The following is a 26,900-nucleotide window of genomic DNA, read 5'->3' on the forward strand; positions in this document are numbered from 1 at the left end:
GGCCACCGAGGCCCGATGGCAATAGGCCCAGGAAATACTCAAGGACCTGGTAGAGTGCACCTTAACAGGGAAGGGCGGAACCCGTTCCTTCAAGGCGTTAGCCTGTTCAATGGTCTGTCTGATCCATTTGGCAATGGTCGCTGCGGACGCAGCCATGCCCTTCCGAGGTCCCTCAGGAAGGACAAAGAGGGAATCCGTCTTCCGAAAGGACTCCGTAGACAGGTAAACCCTAATCGCCCTGACAACATCCAAGGAATGCAAGGCAATCTCCTTTGGATGTTTAGGCTTCGTACAAAGCGAAGGCAGGACAATGTCCTTATTAAGGTGATAATCAGAGATCACCTTGGGAAGGAAGGATGGGGGTGGTCGCAAAACCACCTTATCCCTGTGAATTATCAAGTAAGGGGAGCGGCAAGACAACGCCGCCAGCTCCGACACTCTGCAAGCCGAAGTGATCGCCACAAGAAAAGCAACCTTCTTCGACAGCAGAGGCAACGATATCTCCCTGATATTTTCAAAGGGAGCACGCTGAAATGCGGACAGAACCAAGTTCAAGTCCCATGGAGGTAAAGGCTCCTTCCTGGGAGGAGCCAAATGTTGCACACCTTGAATGAATGTGCGCACCAAGGAATGAGACGCCACAGGGCGTTGGAAAAGGACCACCAGTGCCGACACCTGGCCCTTTATTGTGGCCAGCGCCAGGCGCTGATCCACTCCAGACTGGAGGAAAGCCAAGATTCGACACCGAGTAAGAACGAGGGGAAAACCCCCTGGACTCACACCAGGTGAAGTAGGCTTTCCAGGTATGGTAATAGATCTTACCAGAGGAAGATTTCCTAGCCTTGATCAAGGTAGGGATAACCTCAGAGGATAGACCCTTGTCCTTCAAGACCTGGGTCTAAACAGCCAGGCCGTTAAAGCCAGCGACTGTAAAGCAGGATGGAAGATCGGACCTTGAGACAGAAGATCTTCCCGCAGAGGCAGGCGCCACGAAGGTGCCACTGCCAGGTGAACAACGTCGGCATACCAGGACCGGCGAGGCCAGTCCGGTGCCACCAGAATCACCATGTGCGGTTCCGAGGCCAATCTGCGAAGGAACCGGGATAGCAACTGAATCGGAGGAAAGGCGTACATCAGACGATACTGATGTCAAGGGGCCACCAACGCATCCGAGGCGTCCACCAACGGATCGCGCGTTCTTGCCACAAAGCTTTCCACCTTTCGGTTTAGCCGGGATGCGAACAGATCCACATCTGGGGATCCCCATTTCGCACACAGCATCTGAAAAACCTCAGGGTGAAGGGACCATTCCCCCTGGTCCAGGGTCTGGCGGCTCAGATAGTCGGCCTGCCAATTTTCCACACCCGGAATGTGAACTGCCGAGATCGCCGGGACATGAGTCTCGGCCTAAGACAGAATATCGGTCACCTCCCAGGCCGCTCGAGCACTCCTGGTGCCCCCCTGGTGGTTGATGTAATCCACCGCAATAGCATTGTCCGTCTGTACGCGAACAGGCAGGCCCTGGAGGCGGTCCAACCACTGGAAGAGACAGTTTTATTGCTCTTAGTTCCAGCACATTTATCGGGAGGGAGGATTCCTCCTCCGACCAAGTGCCCTGGGAACACAAGTTGCCCAGGACTCCACCCCAGCCCGACAGGCTGGCGTCCGTGGTAACCACTGTCCACACCACCGGGCGGAAGGACTTGCCTTCCGCCACCGCCGGGGACTGGATCCACCACAGAAGAGCCAATCTGGTCTGGCGACTCAAGGAGACATCCAGATCCAAGGACTGAGGAAGTCTGTCCCACCTGGCCAGGATCTCCGTCTGGAGAGCCCGCGTCTGGAACTGGGCAAAGGGAATCGCCTCGAAGGCCGACACCATCAACCCCAGGCCCCGCATGCAGGTCCTGAGTGACAAGGACGGATTGTCCCTGAGGGACCTGAGTTCGTCCCCCAAAGTCCGGAGCTTGTCCTCCGGCAAGAACACCTTTGCCTGAGCAGAGTCCAGAACCATTCCCAGGTAGGGAAGGCGAAGCGACGGAGAAAACGCTGATTTCTGAACGTTGATGGTCCATCCAAACTCCTGGAGCGTCTGTACCGTGATGGATAGATCGCGCACAAGGTCCTGGCTGGCCCTCGATCTCAGAAGCAGATCGTCCAGGTACCCCAGGACCGCAATGCCCTGGGCCCGTAGCAGGCCCAGGACCGGTGCCAACACCTTGGTAAACACCCTTGGTGCCGAAGCGAGACCGAAAGGTAACGCCACAAACTGGTAGTGGTCCTCTGTGATAGCAAACCGAAGGTACAGCTGATGACCCTCGAAAATGGGGATGTGCAGGTAAGCATCCTTCAGATCTATTGAAGCCAGGAATTCTCCCGGACTCAAGGAGGCCACAACCGAACGGAGAGACTCCATTCGAAACTTTCGAACACGCACGAAGCGGTTCAGCGCTTTCATGTCAGAATAGGACGCACTTTGCCCTCCTTCCTGGGCACAGTGAACAGATTCGAATAAAACCCCCGAAACCTGTCCCGATGAGGCACCGGGACAATCACTCCCTGAGCAAGCAGGTCCTGCATCGCCCGATGCAAATCCTGCAGACGCCCCGGAAGTAGATGGAGATTGGAGGGAAAGAATCTGTCCGCCGGCCTGGAAAGGAATTCGATCTTGTATCCTGATCCAACGATTTCCTGGACCCACCTGTCCGATATCCGGAGCAGCCAAGGTTGGAGGAAACCGTGCAAACGTCCCCCCACCCCTGAAATGGGTGAGGGAGCCCCTTCAGGCAGAGGCGGATTGTCCCGCCGAGCCGGCATTGCCGGCCTTCTGCTTACCCGCCCAGGGCTTCTTCTGGTTGCTCTGGGCCTTGAAGGGCTTGCCCTTGGATTGGTTCCGAAAGGCACGAAAGGACCCCTGATTGGATCTAGGCGCAGAACCCCGCTTGCCTCGGAAAGACTTGTTCTTCGGGTTCTGGGACAGCATAGTGCTCTTGCCCCCCGTGACGCCTTTCACCAAAGTATCCAACACCTCGCCAAAAAGGCGAGAGCCAGCATAGGGAAAATCAGCAACTGTTTTCCGTGAGGACTGGTCGGCCGACCAGCTCTTCAGCCATATCAGTCGCCGGTTAAGCACCGCGACACTTGAGGCGAGCCACCAAGGGGGCCTCATTCAAGGCTGCATCACACAAATACATGACTCCTTGGTGGATCTGGTCCACCATTTCCAGTCGGGCAGGCGGCACGTCATCAGACACTAGGTTGCTTCGAAGCACCTTGATCCAATCAGCTACCGCCTGAGCCACCATAACGGACGCGAAAACGGGTTTGAGCAACGAACCCGCCACCGTATAGGAATGGCGGGCTAGAGACTCCCAACCGCCGGTCCGTGGGATCCCGGAAAACCGGAGTATCCTCAGTAGGAACCAAGGTAGCCTTGTTCAGCACGGCCACAGTGTGATCTACCTGTGGAGGCACACACCATCGCGATTCCGTAGCCGGCGCAAAAGGATAAAGCAATTTGAACCGACTAGGTACCAGGAATGGACGTTTTAACGTGCGCCACATTTCATTAACAGTGTAATGAAATTCAGCTGGGCAGGGAAAAACCTGTTGAGACTTGCGGGTCCTGTGCGTCCCAAAAGAGGACACAACGGCCGGAGGATTGGGCTCATCCTCTAAATGCAAGGTTTCCTTCACAGAAACAATCAACTCATCCATGGTCGCCCATTCTTCAGGTGACCCTGGGGAGGATGTGTCAACACCCTCAATTTCAGCCTCCCCCTCAGACCCCGGGGGGTCCAAGGATGAGCGGGACCCTGAAAAGGGCACGCTTGCAGCAGCAGCCATATCCCCCATCTGAATCAGAAGAGAGAGACAGCCTGGGCCGTTTTCTCGCAGCCCGTTCAGACATCAGCATTTCCATATTTGCCACTAAAGTCGCAACCACAGCAGCCAGATCAGGTCGCAGCGGAGCCACAGGAGAACTGGGGCCCCCCACTAAAGCTGGAGGAAACTTGCTTTCCTGAGAATCCATGGCTCAAGACAAGAAAAAATTACAGTGCAAAAAATAGTGTACTGTCCCCTTAAATAGCGCTGCGGTGTGCGCAGCCCACCGCTACTGTCACAGCTATGAAGACCCCCAAAAGGAGAAAGAAAACTGAGCCAGAAGCAGTATACAGAAGAAGACAGAGATACACAGCAGAGCCCACAGATCGTTGCTACCTGTGTCCTTGCTGCCTGAGAGGAAAAGGAAATGCTGCTGGAAGGGGCTGGCTATAAGCCAGACCTCAGGGAAAATGGCTGCCCATAGGAAATGCATTGGAGGCTACACCAAGATGGCCGCCGACATGCGGCCAAACCGATCGTTCTACAGCCCACAAAATGGCGGCGGAGGGCGCCAAAACTATCTGTATACTCGCCCCAGAGGGGCCATATCCATGTGCAGTAAAAAACATGGCAGCCCGCGAACATACCCCCGCATCGGTCGCTGCACAACACTCCAGTCTGTACCCCCAAACATGCACCTAAGGTGACACAGGGACAGGGACCCCCAGCAAAAACATACAGATCTGCACAAAGCGAACCCCGCAGGGATTGCACAGGGAGTCACACAGGCACAGACATGGGGACACACAGCAACACAGACTGCCACCCCAGACAGAGGCCCCACACAGAAAAGTACTTACCTGTAACCGATGGCGTGGGGGAGCCTCTATGCACGGATAAACCTCTGTCCTCTCTTGACAGGGAGTGCCGTGAGCCAGGGACATGACGCTGCAGCAGCGCAGACGAGTCCTGTGAGGTAGCCACCTCACGGCTGCATCCCTGAAGCGAACAGGGATGGGTCGTTCTTAATGCCAGGGCGAACCATAGCTGAACGCTCGATGGCGGGCTGGGGGTCCATCTGACCCTCTGTGCCCTGGAGAACCAGGGCGGCCAGTCCGAATCCCAGCACCGCATGATCCATCTTCATCCGAAGAATAAACTAACACTAAAGCTGACAAAATAAACAGCTAGTAAAGTGAGAGAAAAAACTGACATTTAAAAGAAAATCAAATAAAAGATTTAGGAAGGCTGAGACTGAAGCCCCAGCACAAGGTAGCCTGAACTATTCCTGATGCTAGGCAAACTAAAACTGAGTTGGGAGTGGTGATGCAGGGGGGGGGTATTGACCAGATGGGACAGCCCCCATGGGTGTGTACATGCTAATGCCTTTTGTCTTTTGACTAAGTCTATATGCCTAGCTATTCCTACGGATAGGTGGACAATACCCAATTGTGATGACTTAGAGGAGATGGCGACTGTCTGAGGACGTAAGAGAAAGTTTATTTTTTAAACATGTTATACTTAGCTGCTCTGTGCAGTGGTTTTACACAGAGCCTCCTCTTCTTTAGTCCCTCGCCAGCGATCCTGGCCCCTCCCTTCTGTCAAGTACTCCCACAGCAAACAGCTTGCTATGGGGGCAACCGAGTCCAGCCTCTGCTCTGTCTATCCATTCAGCTTCCCACCCCCTCTCCTCATGGGCTCACTGACAGCAGCGGGAGCAAATGGTGCCCGCTGCTGCCTAAGCCAATGAGGAGGGAGAGTCCCCAAATAGTCAAGGCTCTTGTGCAACATCGCTGGATGGAGATGGAGCTCAGGTAAATATGGGAGACTCAGGTAAATTCTTTTTGGGGGAGGGGGGGGCTGCTGCACTAAGGTTTTTATCCTAATGCATAGAATGCATTCTTCTTTAGAACCACTTTAACCACTTCTTGTGTTTGTTAACCTAAAAATATTTTTAATAAAAGCACACGTACAAGACACTTATGAAAGCCAGGAGATTGCCTGATTTTTTATTAAGTGGGTTTACAACCAATTTAAAGGACCAGGCCTAAAAAAAAAAAAAAATGGTCCTTTAGGGCCGTTGAGCAGAAGTGAAGTCAGACGTCGCTCTGGTGCTTTAAGGCCATAGAGTCGAGTGGGGGCCATCTTGCCCTCACTCGACTTTCTGCACATCACTCCAGGGGATTGCATAGTTTCCACCTTTACTGATAGCTCTGGTAAGCGGGGGAACTACCAGGAAGCAGCGGGAGGTAGGGGATATTGCTGCCTATAAAAGTGATCCGGTGGATAATCTGCTGCCGAGACCACTTATGCGAAAGCGGATGGCCTAATGCATAAAACAAAAAATACCGGGGTTATGGCAGACCCGCGGTTTTTATAGTCAAATTAATGACGTATATACAGTGGACAGACCGTAACTGGTTAATCTGGGGACTTTTAAAGTGGTACTAAACCCAGAACCTGCATTTACTATATCTGGTCTCCCACAAAACATGGAAATGCAATTATTTTAGTAAATATAAACTGCTAAATACCTTTTCTCATCAGCAGTATACAGCAGCCTTGTGACTTGTATCAGTTCCTAGTAAAGTAAGGAGAAGTTTTCATTCTCCCCGACACTGTCTGGACAATGTTGATTGGCCCTGTGCTGATCACATGCACTCTCCCAAAGAAAAAAGAAACTCTCTAGCAATGCACGCCAAAACTGAGCATGTGCAGCTTGTCCCCGAGCTCTGTATTATAAGGAAATAATTAAGGGACAGTGGAAGAGGAGGATCAGAGAGAGGATCACACAGCCTTTTTAAACAATGCAGAGGATTAACCACTTGGGTTCAACAGTGAGTTTAACAAGCATGCTTTACTGCATATAATGACTGAGTTTACTGTTGTGGATTTAACAAAACTTTAGGAGAACCCAACCTGGTAACTTTGTGCATAGCTGACATCAGGAGCATCAAATGAAGGCATGTGCTCTGTGGCAGACAAAACAAAAGTATTGAGGTGAGCACCTTTAGCCGAGCCCTGTGCCAAGAAGCCCCTTCTGGCTCTGCATCAACTGAAGAAGCTTATCAGAAGAAAGAAAATTTAGAAAATCAAAAAGGATTTGCTTCTGTCAGAAGAAAAAGCTCTCTCTCCTAAGACACTTGCAAAAAAACTGAAGCATGATAGGAGTAGGAGTTATCTAGGCTGTCTTTACAGTGTTTGTCCATGTCCAATACGGTGTACTGTACTTAAATCACTGTTAAAAGCCTGTGTCCCTTAAAGGAGAGGTACAGTGAAAGCTCATTTGGCTTTATTTCTCCTGTGGATCACTGTGACCCGTTTTTAGGAGACAGCGGGCTCAAGCAGTCTGCAATTTACATCCACAGATGTGCATGTTGCCTTGTACTGTGAGGAGTCCCTTACCTTCAAACAGGGTCAGAGCTCTCCTCAGGGAGGCTCAGCAGGTTGATACTGCAGATCACTACCCACTTTTCAAAGATGAGATAGGGCTGAAGATAAACAGATACAACTTATGTGGGAAGATAGGCAATTTCTGTGTAGCAACAAATGCTAGTCAAACTAGTCACTACTCGATATATGTAAGGGTTCTTAACCACTTCCGGATTGCACACAGTGACTACTTTACGTCGCTACTTTGACGTTAAATACTGAGGTCATGGTAACAGATAGCTGCCATAACCCTTGGTATTTTCTTACAAGTCGGGCGGTCCGCTTTGGCATAAAAGTGTTTCAAGCGCCTGATTCACCACAGGATCACTTTTATGAGCGGTGGGAGGGGTGCCCAGACCCTCCAGCAGCTTCCCGGTCGTTTTCCCCGCTTACCGGAGCCGCCAGTAGTGGGACAAAAGATCTAATCGGCTCCGCTGATGGGAAGGAAATAGAGTGAGGGCAAGATGGCCCCCACTTGACTCGGCCCTTGGAGGACCGGAGCGACGTCACTTCCACCCAACGGCCTTAAAAGGGCCAAATTTTTTTTTTTTTAAGACATTAGCTTGGCCAGAATGTTGTCCAACACTGCCACATAGTGCTTCCTTGCTTCACTGCCAGAGGCTAGAGTAGCCAAGGAGCAAAGGGTAAATACTAGGGAACCCATGTCCCATCTTACTACACTATAATACATGAGGTTAGGGGGGGAAAAAAAAAAAAGTTGTTTTTTTTTTCTGAGAACTTGCTACATTTGTTTGTGCTATAACTCTGCAGAATGTTGCCAGAAACCATTCATTAGGTTGTGCTTGCACTTAAGACTGATCTATTATGTTTCATGTAGCTTACTCCCCCTGCAGGCTAATGTACGCCAATTGGTTTCCTAAATGAACCGTGTTCCTCAATGAACGATATAACAAACATATTTAGGGTTTACAGCCACACAGTGTACTGGAGATGCAGTCAGTGCCAATGAATACATGTCCCATAGCTGTCCTTTGAGGAAATGTGAACTTTTCAGCACAGTATGAATTACAGTTGGACATATAATGGATACAAGAAATGCAAGGTAGTCAGGTATTTAAAAAAAAATTTATATATATATATATATATATATATATATATATATATATATATATATATATATATATATATATATATATATATATATATACATACATACACATACATACATGCAAAACACTTACTGATAATTTTTCAATAATTGCTTCCTTCCCTTGATATTGCTGTCCTTCCCAAGTCAGACATGAAGCATCAGTCTGCAGGAAAAAAAAATATTTAAAGAAAATATACAACAAAAAAAATAAAAAAAAACATAGAAATTACATATACACAAGTTTGAACAACATTAGGGAAACATGAGACCTAAGAAAGTTTCAACATGGACTGTTTATAATGTGGTTTGACTGATGGTGAATTTTTTTCATGTGAATGAAAAAAAAAAAAAAAAAAAAAATCATCCCGTGAGTGCCAATTTTTGAAATGAAAAGACCTTGTTAAAAATTGGATTTCTGTCTTACTGTAAAATCCTTTTCTCTGATCATTGACGGACACCGCTCAATATCTTTTTGACCAATGGGTTTACGCTGCTCTCCAAAGGAGTAGAACACTAAGCAGAAAAAAAAAAATGTGACCACGCCTATAGGGCAATCCCAGGGGGTATACACCCACTTACTGCTATAGGACTGCAGGTTTGTAACAAGCAGTGTCAGAAGAACATAAAACCCAACTCAATAGAGGAGAGGGGGCTATGTCCATCAATGAACATCAGAGAAAAGGATTTTATGGTAAGACAAAAGTCCAATTTTGTCTTTCGTTCACTGACTGACACAGCTCTAGATCTCCTTGACCAATGGGACGTCCCAAAGCAGTAAGAAAAAGCACTTCCCAAAGGCTAAACAGCCAACCAGGAACAATCGGAGCTCACCTGACAAAAATAACAAATACACCCTGAAAAAGGACTAAACCCCTCCAACAGTGGCCTGCAAAAACCTTGTGGCTATGAGAAGTATCCGCAGATGCCAACACATCTACCGTATAAAAATTTTGTAAAAGCGTGCACAGACGACCATGTGGCCGCCTGGCATATCTGCATCAGAGGCACCTGATGACAGAAGGCTTAAGAGGCACTAAGCGCCCTCGTAGAATGCGCCTAACAGGAAAAGGAGGATCCTGACTCTTAATGGAATAGGCCTGCACTACTGTATCTGATCCATCTGGAAACGGTCGCAGCAGATGTGGCTATCCCCTTCCGGGGTCCATCCGTAAGGACAAAGAATCCGATTGCTAGAACGACTCGGACTCCCCAGGTACACCGATTGCCTTACATTATTTGCATGTGGTTTGGGCAATCTATTTTGGATGCTTAGGCTTAGGACACGGAAGGCAACACAATGTCTTCATTTAAATGGACACCAGAGACTACTTCAGGAAGGAACGACTGACAGGTACGAAACAGGAAGGTGAACAACAGGACAACAGAGCCAGCTCCGTCGTCCTGTGTGCAGAAGTGATCGTCACCAAAAACGCTACCGTGTCAAAGTGAGCAGAGGAATCTCACAGATATTTTCAAAGGGCAGTTTCTGAAGAACCGAAGGCACCAAATTGAAGTCCCACAGAGGCAACAGAGACCTCGCAGGGAGAGTCAGGTGGCGAACCCCCTGAATAAACGGTTGGAACCAAGAAATTTGTGGCCAACGGGCATTGAAAGAAAAAAATCGCCAGGGCCAATATCTTGCCTTTGATGGTACCCAAAGCCAAAACGCTGATCTACACCTCTTTGGAGAAACTCCAAGACACGAGACACCGAGAAGGAACGGGAAAACCCAGTGGGACTCTCCCAAGTAATGCATGCCCTCCAGGCTTGATAAAGCTTCCTAGAAGTAGATTTTCTATCTTTTAACAACGTAGGAATCACCGATTCAGACACACCTCTATCCCTCAACACCTGGCTTTCAATAGCGAGACCGTCAAAGCCAGCGACTTTAAAGCAGGATGGAAGATCAGTCCTCGAGTTAATCGATCTTCTCTGAGAGTCTCCAAGGGACATCGGCGACGAGCCATACTAGGTCTGCGTACCAGGACCTGCGAGGCCAGTCTGATGCAACTAGGATGACTAGAATCCCTTCTGCCTCGATCCTTCGCAGAAGTCTCGTCAGAAGAGTCAGCGGAGGAAATGCGTACATAAGACAATATTGGCTCCAAGGAGCTACAACAGTGTCCGTGTCGTCGGCCAGGGGATCCCGATGACCTTGCTACGTACCTCTGAATCTTCCTGTTGAGACGAGAGGCCAACAGGTTCACATCGGGATTCTCCCAGAGACACAGTTGATGAAACACCTCCTGGTGGATAGGCCATTCTCCCTGATCCTACTTCTGCCGACTGAGGTAATACGCCTGCCAATTTTCTACCACAGAAAATTCTGCACAGCTCTGATCCGTACAGAGGGCTCTAGCCAGGGTCCCCTCCGACACTGTCCTCTTCCCTCTACTCCTCCCCTGTGCGGGAGCTTTCTCCTTTTCCAGCACCTTCCATCTACCCTCCACCCCTCATACTAATCTTCAGTAATACATTTTTCATTAATCTAAAAAAAAAAAAAAAAACTGTCACATGGCACTAAAATAGGTATCAGTAATTGGTATTGGTGAATACTTGTACACGATCTTAAAAAAATAAAAATGGTGTCGGTGCATCCCCAACAATCAACATATTACAGTAACACTGCAAAACAATGTCAAAGAAAAATGAAAATATACAAGCCCAAGTATTTACTTACATGATACAGAAAAAACACAAAAGGCTACAAAAAATATGCTTTTCCAAATTTGGCAACAGTCAGGCAAGGAAAAACGTTCAAGAACTGATGGTTTGGATAGAGAACACCTCTTACTCAACTGACTACTAATACAAGAAACAGCATAACATACAGTAGACCCAGAGAACAGAAATTTGGACCATGCCTTGTAAGGGTGTTCTGCATTAGAGATAAAAAGCAGGTTTACGATTCAGAGAACTCACATTTTTGTGTATAACGCAATTTGTAGTGTATATATATATTATCAGTACCTTGTTTCAACTTTACTAACTTTGTACATTTAAAGGTGTTAAAAATGGGGGGGGGGAAAAGGTCAGAGTGCAAAAGGATCAAAGATACTCACATATATAGATTTTAATTGTGTCCTATCACTGTCAAACAGGCGGTAATAATGTTGAACAAAGCTGCAACCAATGTGTTCCCAAAGCCGCTTGTCATCCATTGTGAATGCTTACAGATCTGCAAAGAGAATACAAGGTCAAATCTACAGTTAAAGCAGTTATAAAAATATTTTTATATCATTTATATACCACACATTAGATTATACTATACTATAATATATGAACCTACACTGCACATTTGAATTACACAGAACACCGCTGAACCTCCCATTCTGAAATCCACCGCTGGCGCTCTCAGCTGCTCCTCTTTAGTTTTGCCACCATAGCAAACCACAGATGTGCTATGTGAAGGCTGTGTGCATCCGACACGCACAAAGCAGTTTGTCCCATGTTGGTATCCATGTTTACAGGATTTGATTGACAGCAGTAGTAGCCAATGGATCGTGCTTGCTGCTGTTCTGTGAATGCAGGGAGAGAGCCGCTTCAGACCGACAGAGCATTGGATCTCACGTGAGGCAAGTATTTAGGGGGCAATATTGCTGCTGGAAAATTTCTCGTAAAAAAAAAAAACATGTCTTGACTTTAGAACCACTCAAGCACCAGACCTATTTGACACTTGTTGTTTACAAGTTAAAATCAGTATCTTTTGCTAGAAAATTACTTAGAACGTCCAAACATAAGATATTTACTTTTTAGCAGAAACCCTAGAGAATAAAATGGAGATAGTTGCAATACTTTATTTCACACCATATTTGCGCAGCGGCCTTAGAAAGGCATTTTTTTTTTTTTTGGGGGGGGGGGGGGGGGGGAGGTAAAAAAAATACACTTTTTTAATTCAAAATAAAACTGTAAAGTTAACTCAATATTTTTCTATAACATTATTAGATAATGTTGCGCCAAGTAAATAGAAACCCAACAGGTCATGCTTCACAACTGCGCACGGTCGTGGAATGCCGACAAACAATGGTACTTAATCTTCATAGGCGGTGCTTTAAAAATTTCTAAAGGTTACCAGTTTAGAGTTACAGAGGTGGTCTAGGGCTAGAATTATTGCTTATTGCTCTCGCTCTAATGATCAGGGAGATATACCTCATGTGTGGTTTGAACACAGTTTACATATGTGTGCGCAATTTGCGCATGCATTCGCTTCTGAGCACGAGCGCGGAAGGACAGGGTGCTTTAAATTTTCACTTTACTTTTTATTTTTACACCGTGCCTTTAAAAAATCGTTTTTGATCAATAAGCAGGACAGGCCCTTTAGACCTCAGATCTCACATCTACCCTTAAAAAGCAAAAAAAAAAAAAAAATTGATTTTTGTAAGAACTTACCATAAAATCCTTCTCTGACGTTCGACAGATGCAGCTCCATCTAGTCAGAGACTGTAGGGTTATGCTCCTCCTATCAGGAATAGGCACTAGGCAGGTAGACAGCAGCCTACAAAACCTTGCAGCCAAAGGAAGAACCCGAAGATGTCAACACATCTACTTAACTAGAACTAGTTAAACTAGAATTTTGTTAAATGACCAAGTTTCCGCCTTGCAAACTTGGAAGCACCGACGCCTAATGGCGAAAAGCCCAAGAGGCACTCAGCGCTCTCAAAGAACTCACCTTCACCCGGAAGTAGGAACCTAACCCTTCAGTGAATAAGCCTGAACTACCGTCTGCCAGATCCATCTGGATATAGTCGCAACAAACGCAGCCAATCCCTTACGAGATCCTTCGGGTAACGATCAAAAAGAGCATCCGATTTTCTAAAAAACTCAGTGGTCTCCAAATAGACCCTGATTGCCCAAATCCCCCGAACCACATCCAAAGAGTGCAACGCAAATTCCTTAAAATGTTTGGGCTAAGGGCAGAGTGAAGGCAACAATTTTCATTCAGATGAAAATCAGAAACAACCTTAGGAAGAAACTACTGATTAGGTTTAAGTACCACTTTATCTCTGTGTATCACCAGGGAAGGTGAGCGGCAGGACAACGCCGCCAGTTCAGATACTCTGCGAGCGGAAGTGATAGCTACTAAAAAGGTAACCTTCTGGGACAACGAAAGCAGAGAAATGACCCGAATATTCTCAAAAGGAGGCCTTTGAGGAACAAATACCAAATTGAGATCCCACGGCAGTAGCGGGGACCTTCTTGAAGGAGCCATATGGTGCACTCCCTGTATAAATGTACGAACCAAAGCATGCTTAGCTAACGGGCGTTGGAAATGTATAGCCAAAGCCGACACTTGGAATTGGATAGTGCTCAAATCCAACCGCTGTTAAACTCCTTTCTGCAGAAAGAACAAGACCCTAGCAATCGAAAACAAGCAAGGGTGCACCTTCAGTGATTCACACCATGAAATATATGATTTCCACATACATAGTTACATAGCAGTTGAGGTTGAATAAGACTATAGTCCATCCAGTTCAACCTGTGTAGGTGTGTGTGGCTGTAACCATTTCTCATACCCCTTAATGTTCTGATTCTTGAGATGTATGTCCAAGAGTCTTTTGAAAGTAGCCATACTTCCCGCAGAAACTACCTCTTGTGGCAGAGAATTCAACAATCTTGTAGCCTTAACAGTAAAAGAACCCCCTGCATTGCCTGATGTTGAAATGCTTCTCCTGTATTTACATTGTATGACCTCACGTCCTCATGCAATCCTTGTGACTGAATAACGGAATTTTTGTAAATTCTTACCTGTAAAATTCCTTTCTCTGAGTCCTCCGACAGTCGCCGCCTCTTCATATTCGTCACATATGGGGTATTAGACTTTGCTCCGAAGGAGTAGCTAGGCAACAGAATATGTTAACATTAAAGCTTTTAACATATCCCACCCTCAAGGGGTGGTCCCCTCAGTCAATACCCTCCTACTTCCTGCAACCATATCTCAGTTTCAGTGGAATAGCAGTAGAGTATACAACCAAACCCCAAAAGAGGGGCGGGGGCGGCGACTGTCGGAGGACTCAGAGAAAGGAATTTTACAGGTAAGATTTTACAAAAATTCCGTTTTCTCTTACGTCCTCCGACAGTCGCCGCCTCTTCATATTCGTCACATATGGGGACGTCCCAAAGCAGTGCAAACATGAGGGGTGGGAAACGCATCTGCGCCGAAAGGCAACGCAGTCTCCGCATCAAAGAAAGGAACCTTACCAAAGGAAGGAAACCAGCTGGGCTACAGGAAAAATAATTGCTCAACAGGAGCAACAACCCAGGAAAAGACAAATAACCAGGGGATAAAAAAACTTATCCCAACAGCCAGAGGTCCCCAACAAGGGACCCTAGGGAATTTCCGCACTAAGAACCTTGCGGCCAAAGGAAGCATCCGCCGATGCCTGAACATCTACTTTGTAGAATTTTGTGAAAGTGTGCATGGTCGACCAGGTCGCCGCCTTACACACCTGGGCTACAGAAGCCCCATGACGACAGGCCCAAGACGTACTCCGAGATCTAGTAGAGTGCGCCTTCACAGGCACAGGGGGAACCTTCCCCTGCAAAGCATAGGCCTGTTCAATGGTCTGCCTGATCCATTTGGCGACGGTAGAGGCCGTTGCCGCCATGCCCTTCCGAGGACCCTCTGGAAGAACAAACAACGAGTCAGTCTTTCGAAAAGACTCAGTCGATTTAAGGCAAACCCTTATCGCCCGAACAACATCCAAAGAATGTAATCTCACCTCCTTTGGATGTTTAGGCTTCGCGCACAGCGAAGGCAAGACAATATCCTCATTAAGATGGAATTCCGAAACTCGCTTCGGAAGAAAAGAAGGATTAGGTCGCAAGACCACCTTATCCAAATGAACAACCAGAGACGGAGACTTGCAGGACAAAGCCGCCAACTCCGACACTCTGCGAGCCGAAGTGATCGCAACCAAAAAGGCGACCTTTTTGGACAACATAGACAACGAGATCTCCCTGATCTGTTCAAAAGGAGCACGTTGTAACAGATAGAACGAGATTCAAGTCCCAAGGGGGCAGAGGATCCCTCCTAGGAGGAACCAGATGCCGCACTCCCTGAACAAAAGTGCCAACCAAGGAGTTGGAAGCCACGGGACGTTGAAACAGAACGGCCAGCGCAGACACCTGACCCTTTATCGTAACCAGCGCCAAACGCTGATCGACACCCGTTTGAAGGAAGGACAGCACTCGGGAAACCGAGTACGTGCGGGGTGAAAACCCCCTGGGACTCACACCAGGCAAAATAGGCCTTCCAAGTACGGTAATAAACCTTCCCCGAGGAAGACTTCCTCGCGTTGATCAAGGTATGAACGACCTCTGGGGAGAGACCCTTCTCCTTCAGGACCTCGGTCTCAACAGCCAGGCTGTCAAAGCCAGCGACTGTAAAGCAGGAAGGTATATCGGTCCTTGAGACAGGAGATCGTCTCGAAGAGGCAGACGCCACGGGGCGTCGACCGCCAGATTCACGAGGTCTGCGTACCAGGACCGGCGAGGCCAGTCCGGTGCCACAAGAATCACCGTGCTGCATTCCGAGTGTAACCTGCGAAGGAACCTGGACAGCAACTGAATCGGTGGAAACGCGTACATCAGCCTGTACTGATGCCACGGGGCCACGGGGCCACTAACGCGTCCGACGCGTCTGCCCGAGGGTCGCGCGTCCTTGCCACGAACCTTCTCACCTTGTTGTTGAGACGAGACGCGAACAGGTCCACATCTGGAAGACCCCACTTCGCGCACAACATCTGGAAGACAGCCGGGTGGAGAGACCATTCCCCCTGATCCAGGGTCTGGCGACTCAGATAGTCCGCCTGCCAGTTCTCCACCCCCGGAATGTGAACCACCGTTATCGCCGGGACATGAGTCTCGGCCCAAGACAGAATGTCGGCCACTTCTCGAGCCGCTCGGGCACTCCTGGTGCCCCCTTGGTGGTTGATGTAGGCCACCGCCGTGGCATTGTCCGTCTGCACCCGAACCGGGCAGCCCTGCAGCCGGTCCGTCCAGCGATGAAGACAGATTTATCGCACGCAATTCCAGAATGTTGATCGGAAGGGAGGACTCCCCCTCCAACCAAGTCCCCTGGGCGGACAGAACGCCCAGAACACCACCCCAGCCCGACAGGCTGGCATCCGTGGTGATTACCGTCCACGAGATAGGACGAAACGACTTGCCCCCGGACACCATCGGGGACTGGAGCCACCACAGAAGGTCTCTTCTGGTGCGATGACTCAACGAGATTTGAAGATCCAGAGATTGAGGTCGCCCCTCCCACATGGACAGGATCTCCGCTTGGAGACCCCGCGTGTGAAACTGGGCGAAGGGAATCGCCTCGAAGGCCGAGACCATCAATCCCAGACATCTCATGCACGTCCGCAGAGACGAGTGCGGAACGTCCCTGAGGGACCCGACTTCCTCCTGAAGAGTCCTGAGTTTGTCTTCCGGCAGGAAGACCTTCGCCTGCACCGAGTCCAGAATCATTCCCAGGTAGGGAAGACGAACCGACGGACTCAGTGTCGACTTTGGAAAATTTATCGTCCAACCAAACTCCTGCAGAGTTTGCATCGTGACAGACGGGTCCTTCTCCAGACCCTGGCTGGTCGCAGACCGAACCAGAATGTCGTCCAGATACCCCAGGACAGAAATGCCCTGGGCCCTCAATAATGCCAGAACCGGTGCAAGCACCTTGGTGAAGACCCGCGGAGCCGAGGCGAGACCAAAAGGCAACGCCACGAACTGGTAGTGATCCTCCGCAATGGCAAATCGAAGGTACCTCTGGTGACCCTCGAAAATGGGGATGTGAAGATACGCATCCTTCAAATCGATGGAGGCCATGAATTCCCCCGGAACCAGGGCAGCCACCACCGACCGCAGGGATTCCATGCGGAACTTGCGAACCTGCACAGAGCGGTTCAGAGCCTTCAAGTCCAGAATTGGACGAACCTTGCCCTCCTTTCTGGGCACGGTGAACAGATTGGAATAAAACCCCCGAAATCTGTCCCGATGAGGCACCGGAACTACCACTCCCTGAGCCCTCAGGTCCCGCACCGCCAGGTGCAGGTCCCGTAAACGCTCTGGAGACAGTTGAAGATTTGAGGGAAAAAATCTGCTCTCCGGCCGAGAGAGAAACTCGATCTTGTAACCAGATCGAATGATCTCCTGAACCCATCTGTCCCGCACGCGGGCCAACCAGGGTTGAAGAAAACCGAGCAAGCGTCCCCCCACCCCAAAACTGGGTGAGGGGGCCCCTTCAGACCGCACTGTTATGGGCTGCGGATCCGGATTGACCGGACTTCTGTTATCCAGACCAGGGCTTCTTCTGAGAGCCTTGTCCCTTGAACGGTTTGCCCTTGTAGTGCGACCGAAAGGCACGAAAAGACCCCTGAGGGGGCTGAAAATTAGCATGCTTCTTCCCAGAAGCCCCCTTAGCCTTGGGGAAATGGGGCAAGAGAGTGCTCTTACCTCCGGTGATCCCCTTAATCAACACATCCAAGGACTCCCCAAAAAGGCGAGACCCATCATAAGGCAGATTGGCTAAGGTCTTACGTGAAGACTGGTCCACCGACCAACATTTCAACCAAACCAGGCGGCGAGACAACACCGCCACGCTGTGCACACGTGCAGCCAACGGGACTAGGTCCAAGTCCGCATCACACAGATACATGACACCCTGGTGGATTTGATCCACCATATCCAGGGTCGCCGGCGAGGCCGAATCGGCCACTAGGACGCGCCTAAGCATCTGCGTCCAACTTGCGACCGCCTGGGCCGCCATGAGAGAGGCAAACAGAGCCTTAAGCATAGAACCCGTAACAGAATAAGTATGACGGGCAAGAGACTCCAATCTCCTATCCGTGGCATCACGGAACACAGGGGAATCCTCAGCAGGAATCGCAGTGGATTTGTTTAAAACCGCAATTGCGTGATCCACTGGGGGTGGCACACACCACCTTTCATCAGTGGAAGGCGAGAAAGGATAACGCAGCTTGAACCTACTTGGTACAGTAAAAGGTTTGCGTAGATTGCGCCATTGTTCCTTAACAGAGCGCTGAAAATCATCATTGCAGGGAAAAACCTGCGGCGTCCTGCGTTTTCTCTGCGTCCCATAAGCCGCCAAGGCAGCGGGGGGACACACTTCATCCTGCAAACGCAGCGTTTGTTTTATGGAAGCAATCAATTCATCCATGATTGCAAGCTCTTCAGGCGAGCCAGGGGGAGAATTATCAACCCCTTCAACTTCAGCCTCCACCTCGGACCCCACTAGATCCAGGGAGGAGCGGGACCCCGATAAGGAGGCCCCCGCCATAACAGCCCCATCACCTTCACCCTCAGAATCAGAGGAAAGAGAAACTCTGGGTCTTTTAGTAGATTGAGCAGCCACCAGCATCTGCACCTGAGCAGCAAGGCCAGCCACAATAGTGGCTAAATCCCCCCCTGGGGGGGAAACAGCGGTCCCCTGGCTTTCCACCAAGGCGGTAGGAAATTTGCCCTCCTGAGAATCCATTGCCCCTATTACAAATGCCGGATAATAAAGGGTTAACTGCCCCTTTAACAAGCGCGGCGAGCGCAGCCCACCGCACCACACACAAGCACAATGAGACCCCCACAGGGACAATAAAACTGACACAGGCAATGGATAAGAAGGATATAACCTGAGGAGACCCTCGCCGCTGCCTCGATCGGTGTTCCTGGAGAAGAGGAAGTGATGCTGCCAGGGCGCTCTATGAAAGCCTATGGGAGGCTACAAGAAAATGGCCGCCATGCATGTAGAACATGCGGCCGGAGCGAGTGTAGGCAAAATGGTGCCGTTTGGCGCCGAAACCGCCGCTCCACAGTACAGTAATGCACACGTCATCCACGTATAAAAAAACATGTTAGATCGCCGCAGCGATCGCTGTATAGTGCCCAAACATGCCCAAAACATGCCCCACAGCACACAGCTTCTCACACTGACAAGGCTGACACACACAGTGTCACACAGCTCCCCCCCCCCCTGCAGCCCACAGCATGCAGCCGAGTGATAGGGAGACAAACAGTGTGAACAGAGGCAGGTTACACAGTCCCAGACTGACACCCCCCCAGACAGACAGGTCCCCACATAGATACACTTACCTCACAATGGCGTGGGGGACCCGCACAGGCGAACAAGCCGCTGCACATGAGGCAGGGAGAGTCGCATACAAGACGCACAGAATGGGGGTTAAGAAACTGCACAGCGTCCAGTGAGGTAGCCACCTCACCAATCATCCCTGCACCGAACAGGGATGGGTCGTTCACTGTGCCAGGAGCGTTACCTGGCTGAACGCTCGATGGCAGGCTGGGAAGCCACTGACCCACGACCTGCGACCAGGGGGATCAGCCCGAGACCCAGCCCGCATGATCCTCTTCATCCGAAGAACTAACGCTGACAAAAAGAACAGCTAAGTAAAGGTAGAGAGAAAACTCAAACAAAAAATCAAAAAAGAAGAAAGAGTCTGGGGCACAAAGCCCCAGCACAGAGAGAGCCAGCCACTCCTGACAAGCTAGACATTGAAACTGAGATATGGTTGCAGGAAGTAGGAGGGTATTGACTGAGGGGACCACCCCTTGAGGGTGGGATATGTTAAAAGCTTTAATGTTAACATATTCTGTTGCCTAGCTACTCCTTCGGAGCAAAGTCTAATACCCCATATGTGACGAATATGAAGAGGCGGCGACTGTCGGAGGACGTAAGAGAAAGTTTTTTTTCTATGCTGAGATCCCCGTTGAGGTATTTGTAAATTGCTATCATGTCCCCTCTCAGGCGTCTCTTCTCCAGGGAAATGATGATATAGCTTCCTAGAAGGAGACTTCCTAGCCTTCAATAGCGTAGGAGTCACAGAGTCAGAAAGACCTCCATCTCTTGACATGCCATTAAAGCCAGCGACTAAAGCAGGATGGAAGATCCAAGACCTTGAGACAGCAGATCTTCCCTGAGAGGAAGTCTCCAGGGGGAATCGGCGACCAACCTTACTAGGTCTGTGTACAAAGACCGGCGAGGCCAGTCCAGAGCCAACAGAATGACAGGAATACCTTCCAGCTCTATCCTGCGCAGAAACCTCGGCAGGAGTTTCAAGGGGGGAAAAGGCATAAATTAGCCGTTACTGACCCCAAGGAGCCACCAGAGCGTCTGTGGCGTCGGCCAGAGATCTCAAGACCTGGCTACGAATCTCTGAACCTTCTTGTTGAGGCAAGAGGCAAACAGATCGACCTCGGGAGTCCCCCCACCGATTTGCCGCTGGGACCACTTTTATGTCAAAGACGACCGCCCGCCCTGTAAGAAAATACCAGGGTTATGGCAGCTATCTGTTGCTATGACACTGGTATTTAACGTCAAAATACTAACGTAAAACTGCGGCGGGCAGTCGAAGTGGTTAAGCAAAGTAGCTTGCATTATCAGCAAGAAGCAAGAGCACCTACTAAAATCTACAGGGAAAAAAAAAAAGTGGCACTGATACTAAAAAGTTAACAGCTCACTAGTTTTAATGGTGGCTATAGAATATCAAGTAGACATAGTATTAAAGCTTAAAGGAAGCTGTAAAGGCAGAAAGTTTATCTTAATGCATTCTATGCATTAAGATAAAAAGCCTTCTGTGTTAAACAGCCCCCTCATACTTTCCTGAGCCCTATCTTTATCCAGTGATGTCCACGAGTCCCTCTGCCTTCTGGGACTATTTCTCCTGATTGGCTGAGACATAGCAGCGGCGCCATTGGCCAAAAGGACTTCACAATCATTTAAAAAAAAATGTAATTAAAAACAGCGACGGTCAGGCGATTGGCAAAACAGTTTTCTAGGGTGGCCCCTACCTGCTTTCCCGTGAACGCACTATGCAAGGTCCTAGTTTCTTTTTTTAGCAAGCGATTTTTGTATTACCGTAAAATCCCTCTCTCGGAAGTTCATTGACGGACTTCATAACAGTAGGGTTATACTGCCCCCTATAGGAATAGGACACTAGGCAGAAAAAAAAGTTCTGGCTACGCCTATGGGCAGTCTCAGGGAGGGTACACCCTCTCTTCCTGCATGGGATGTCAGTTTTATATCAAAGCAGTGTCAGAAAACAATACCAACCCAACTCAAAAAAAAGGGGGCGGGTACTGCGTCCATCAATGAACCTCAGAGAAAAGGATTTTACGGTAAGACAAAAATCCAATTTTCTCTATCATTCATTGACTGACACAGCAGTCTCTGTTCTTCTTAACAGTAGGGACATCCCAAAGCAGTGCCATAAAACATGAGGTGGGAACAGCAGAAAACAATTCCCCAAGGCTGAACCACATCCAACCAGGCAACATAGGACTCATCAGAACAACAAGATGAGACCAACCTGAAAAAAACCTTAAAAAACACCCTCAAGGGTGATAAAAAAAAAACCCCTTAAACAGCAGCCAAAAGCAGCATCTGCAGATGCCAGCACATCCACTTTATAAAATTTTGTGAAGGTATGAACAGACGACCAGGTAGCCGCCTTGCAAACCTGAACCACAGATGCCTGATGGCGAAAAGCCCAGGAAGCACTAAGCGCCCGAGTAGTTAGCCTTAACAGAATAGAATAGAATAAGCCTGCACAACCATCTGTCTGATCCATCTGGAAAGTCGCAGCAGAAGACGCAGGCAGCACTTTCTTCGGTCCATCTGTGAAAACTAAGAGCGATCAGACTTTCGAAAAGACTCAGTCGCCAAGTACACCCTGATTGCCCGAACTGCAGCCAAAGTATGCAGCGCAAATTCCTTAGGATGCTTAGGCTTAGGACAGAAGGAAGGCAACACAATGTCCTTATTTAAGCGGAAACTGGAAACCACCTTCGGAAGGAAGGACAGATCCAGACGAGCCAAGTGTCGCACCCCCTGGACAAAACGTACGCACCAGGGATTGGGTGGCTAACAGCCTCTGGAAGAAAATTGCCAAGGCCGAAATCTGACCCCTGACAGTACTCAAGGCCGATTTTTGATCAACTCCCCATTGACAGAGCTGGAACAAGGCGCTCTGCCCAACAAAGAATGCCTGTCACTTCCAAGGCTGCAAGGACACCCTTGGTGCCCCTTGGTGAATGACCCAAGCAACGGTCGTGGCATAGTCCGATTAAATGTGCACTGGACAGTGACAGGTGCCCGGTCCAGTGAACTAGGGAAAGCTGGATCGCTCTCAGCTCCAGGACATTGTTCAGGGAGCATGGACCCAGGAGGATCAGAGAACCTGCCGTGGACTCCTCTCCACCTGGACAGGCTTGCATCCATGGTGACAATTGTCCAGTATAAGGGGAGGAAGGATTTCCTGCTTGGGAAATCGGGGACCAAAGCCACTAGATCAGGGACTACCTGATCACCTGGCTCAGCTGGATCCGAATGTCCAGAGAGTTTGAATTCTAGTACCATGTGAGGATTGCCTTCTTGAGGATCCCCGAGATGGATTGAGCAAAAGGGACTGCATCAAAAGACGACACCATCAGTCCCAGAACTTGCATGCAGGTTCGAAGGGACGACCATGTGCAGGACAGCAACAATTTAACCGCAGAAGTTAAGAGTTTCTTCGGAGGGAGAAACACCCTGACTGAGGACGAGTCCCAAAGTCAGGCCCAGATAGTCCAGTCTCATGGAAGGGACCAGGGATGACTTCTGAAGGTTCAAAACCCACACGAAGTCTTCCGGAGCTCACATGGTGACTTCCAAATTCGTCATCAGCACCGTAGGGGACTCCACACGGAGAAGCAGATTGGCCAGGAACACAGGACCAATGCACCCCACTGTTCCAACAGAGCCAAAACCAGAGGCAACACCTTTGTGAAGACCTGAAGGAGCAGAGGCGAGACCAAAATGTAACGCAACAAACCGATAGTGATCCTGTCCCACGACAGAGAACCCATTGGTGGTCCTGCACATAACGGGACGTGACGGTAGGCATCTTTGATGTCTATGGAGGCCAGGAATCCCCCTGATGTAGGGAAGCCACCATCTTACGAACTGAAAGAATCTTGGATTTTTGATCGCACTGAACCATCCAGGGCCATTAGGTCCAGCCTTGTTGAACCAGATCCTGTACTGCCCCATAGAGCGCCAGGAAGCGATCCGGGGACAGCCGTACATTGTAAGGGAAAACCTTACCAGGGAAACAGATCGATAATCTTGCAACAGGATCGCATGACCACCTGAACCCAGCTGTCTGGGATCCAGGCCAGCTGCAGATCAGAGAACCAGCAAAGGCGACCCCCCACCCCATATACGGATGAGGACGCACCTTCAGGCCGAATAGGCCTTGTCCGCAGGCCTGGAAAAAAAACAATCTTGCTTGCCAGACCAGGGTCGCTTGGAGCCACCCAAGGAAGTCTTGAAGGACTTCCCCTCATCAACTGTCCCCGAGGGATGAAGAAACTGTTTGTTAGCCAAAACGGAGGGACACCCTTTTGCGACGAGGGCCCTTACCTTGTTAGAATGTGGAAGAAAAGTACTCTTCCCCCGTGAGACCCCGCGTGCGATCGGCCGAGTGCCACCAGCGGCGCACCTCCAGACCCCCCATGTGGCCTGAGAACATGGTCCCAACCTCAGGTAGGCCCAAACAATCCCACGCGTGAGGGGAGGTGGGTTGCACAACAGGACAGAGGGGAACCCAGGAATAGGAGGGTACGACCATCCCAGAGGGGGGCCCATGTCCACCCCAAAATCCGCCAGGGAAGAGAGGCGAACATTTTCTCACCATACCAGGAACACAGGCACCATCTCCTGACAGGACCCCTCTCTGCCGAAGTAGGGGGGAGCTATCTGCAAAATAGGAACGCTGCGACACAGGCCTAGACCCTGTTGTGTGCGACCTTGCGAGACGTTTAACTCGCGGGGCCAGTCCCTGTCCAGTGGGACTATGTCGCAGCCGACCCAGGGCGGGGCTAGGGTCTGCGCGCGCTGGCCAGCTGGGGTGACCACTGGATCTAAACATCCTGTCCATCCCCCCAGATCTGGCATAGTTGCTTGTAGATCTCACAGGAAAAAAATCAGGAGAAAAAAAAAAAAAGCTAGCTAATAAAAACTATCTACATAAAAAAAACACTAATGCCAGGACCAGAGATCCCATTAACTAGGTCCTTATTGCGGACTAAGCAGATTAAAACTGACATCCTATGCAGGAAGAGAGAAGGTGTACCCTCCGGGACTGCCCATAGGCGTAGCCAGAACTTTTTTTCTGCTTATTGTCCTACTCCTGTAGGGGGCAGTATAAACCTACTGATATGCATCAGGAACTGCGTCCGTCAATGAACGATAGAGAAAATGGAAATATCCAAACTTCTCAAAAAAGCAAAAGGTTTTCATTATTCCCTTACAGCTTTCAGAGTTTAAGACTCCCCAAACCATATATTTTCTAAAGGCACATGACCTGTAGAGTAAAAAGAAGGTGCTAATGATTTTTTAAGGCCCCACAATATTAGCCCAAATGTATACCAAATCAATATTTTTGTTAAAAATAGACTAAAATCATTAATAGTGGATTTATCAATGGCAAAACGTACAAAATTCCAACAAAATGTAAAATGTTAAAACTGTATTGAGTCAATAACAAATATTTGTACATTTTAAACTGCACCGTTGTGAATTAGTGAAAACAATGTATGAAAAACTGTAAATAAAAATAATTTAATCTAAAAATCCAGGTTACAATTGCTCACTTACAGCTTTCAGAATTTCAAGAGACCCCTAAGGCTCGGTTCACATTGGTGCAATGCGGGAAACCCTGCGAATACAGTGTGGATTACCACATCGCACCTGAATTGCAGGCAGTTCAAACTGCTGCATGTGTCAAGACAAAGTTAATGACACCCCCCAGATCGGTTTGCAGTTCACAGTGCAAACTGATTTCGGACAGGGATCTAATCGCATGGGCATGAAAAAAAAAAAGGGTCCTGCACGAGTTTGGTTCATATGCGATGCAAATTCAGCCATACAGTTAGTATGGCTGAATTTGCATCCCACAGTCAATGAATAGGATCTGCACAGTAATGCGGTGCGAAACTTATGCCATGTCTGTCATTACACCAGTGTGAACCAACCCTTGCACCAGACATTTTCTAAACGCACAGGACCTGTTGAAGATCAAAAAAAAAAAAAAAAAAAATACGCCCATGGAGGGCCATGTTTACCTGCACCAGGGATGCACAGGTGTTCTAAGCATCCCTGTACAGGCAGTGCCCATTTATGTCAATTGGGATGCAACGGTTGCACATGCATGGCTGCTGTTACCAATCTGACATCAGTGTGGGTGCACGACCCCGAACGCAGACAGTGTGAGCTCAGGGACATGCACACGGACCTACATGGATGTCAAATTGAGAGCAACGTCTGTTCGTGCAGTTTCTACATCCCAAATTAAATCAATGGCACTGCCTGCACAGAGATGCATGGAACACCTGTGCATCCATGTAAAGGTACGCTGTGTATGCCTGGTGTGAAATAGGCCTTCGGTAGTGATCGACCGATATCTTTTTTTTTATTGCTGATACCGATATTTTAGTCATCGCATATTGGTATCAGCAGATATTAGCCGATATTTTCGTACATTAAAAAATTATTGTACCGGAGGCATCACTCCGGTACAAGCACTTTACCGAAATATCTGCAACATCAGTAACCTCAGGGACAGATTCCGATATATTGGACCCCGATATATCGGCTTTGCCGATAATCGGTCGATCCCTAGCCTTATGCCTCTTTCACAAAAGCAGATCAATCGAGCCTGCCTGTCCATTTTTCAATTGGGCCCAATTGGACCACACATTGTTTTCTATGGAGAGGCTGATTAAAATGGACGTGTCTGTTAACACCCAACTGCATCTTATCTGGTCCACTAAAAACAGACAGGAGGGGATCCCATTCCGTATCCATCTAGCAGATCGGATGGAAATGGACAGGTGGTCGATATCCATCTGACCGCCCCATAGAGAACAGTGGGCTGTGTCCGTTCTGAATCAGCGGAGGAGACGTGGACCTGTCATCCGCCTGCTCCGCGCAGGGAGGGGGGGGGGGGGAATCAGCACAGATCCGCTTGACAGAGTCAGGATCTCCATGTCTTTTTTTTCTTTTTTTTTTACAAAATTTTTGTTTTTTTTTTGGGTGAGATAGAGGTCTGAACAAACCCCCCATATCTTTTCTTGAGACAGGGAAAGGGACCTAAAGGAGTCTGTATAGGGACATTGATAAACTGTCAGTCTGACACATTGTAAACTCCTGGTTTACTAGGATCAGCTGAGCAATCAGTGGACACAGGAGCCAGTGGCAGCGATGGCTGCCTTGGTTCACTGCACTACAGTGACAACACGTTTACCAAGCCCCCTCGCTCAGTATGACAACTAGCTGGACTCAGTGCCAGTCAACAGCTGCAGGAGTAAAAGGGAGGGATGCTGCAGGGGTCGGTACAGGGGGGAAACATTCTGTAATCCCCCCTATTACCCAGCAGTAGCTGAAGCCGATGGGAAGCAGCAATGGAGGGATGCCAGCTTCTAAAGGTAGCTGCAGGGGACTGGGTTAAAGGGGGTCAGTCAC

The 26,900-nt window shown here is 49.0% G+C and overlaps 1 protein-coding gene across 1 annotated transcript in view; it reads right to left on the reverse strand.

Moving 5' to 3' along the window:
* Positions 1 to 26,900, reverse strand: part of NUTF2 (nuclear transport factor 2) — a 140,313-nt gene that overhangs the window by 85,440 nt on the left and 27,973 nt on the right. Inside the window, exons 2-3 of the mRNA XM_082270665.1 lie at positions 11,431 to 11,546; positions 8,460 to 8,531 (exon numbers count right to left, since the gene is read on the reverse strand). Coding sequence (XP_082126791.1) covers positions 8,460 to 8,531; positions 11,431 to 11,529 — 171 coding nt within the window. The 5' untranslated portion in view covers positions 11,530 to 11,546. The remainder of the gene's footprint in view (positions 1 to 8,459; positions 8,532 to 11,430; positions 11,547 to 26,900) is intronic.

Source organism: Pelophylax lessonae (assembly GCF_965119305.1).
Source record: "Pelophylax lessonae genome assembly, chromosome: 10".
Taxonomy (NCBI): Eukaryota; Metazoa; Chordata; class Amphibia; order Anura; family Ranidae; genus Pelophylax; species Pelophylax lessonae.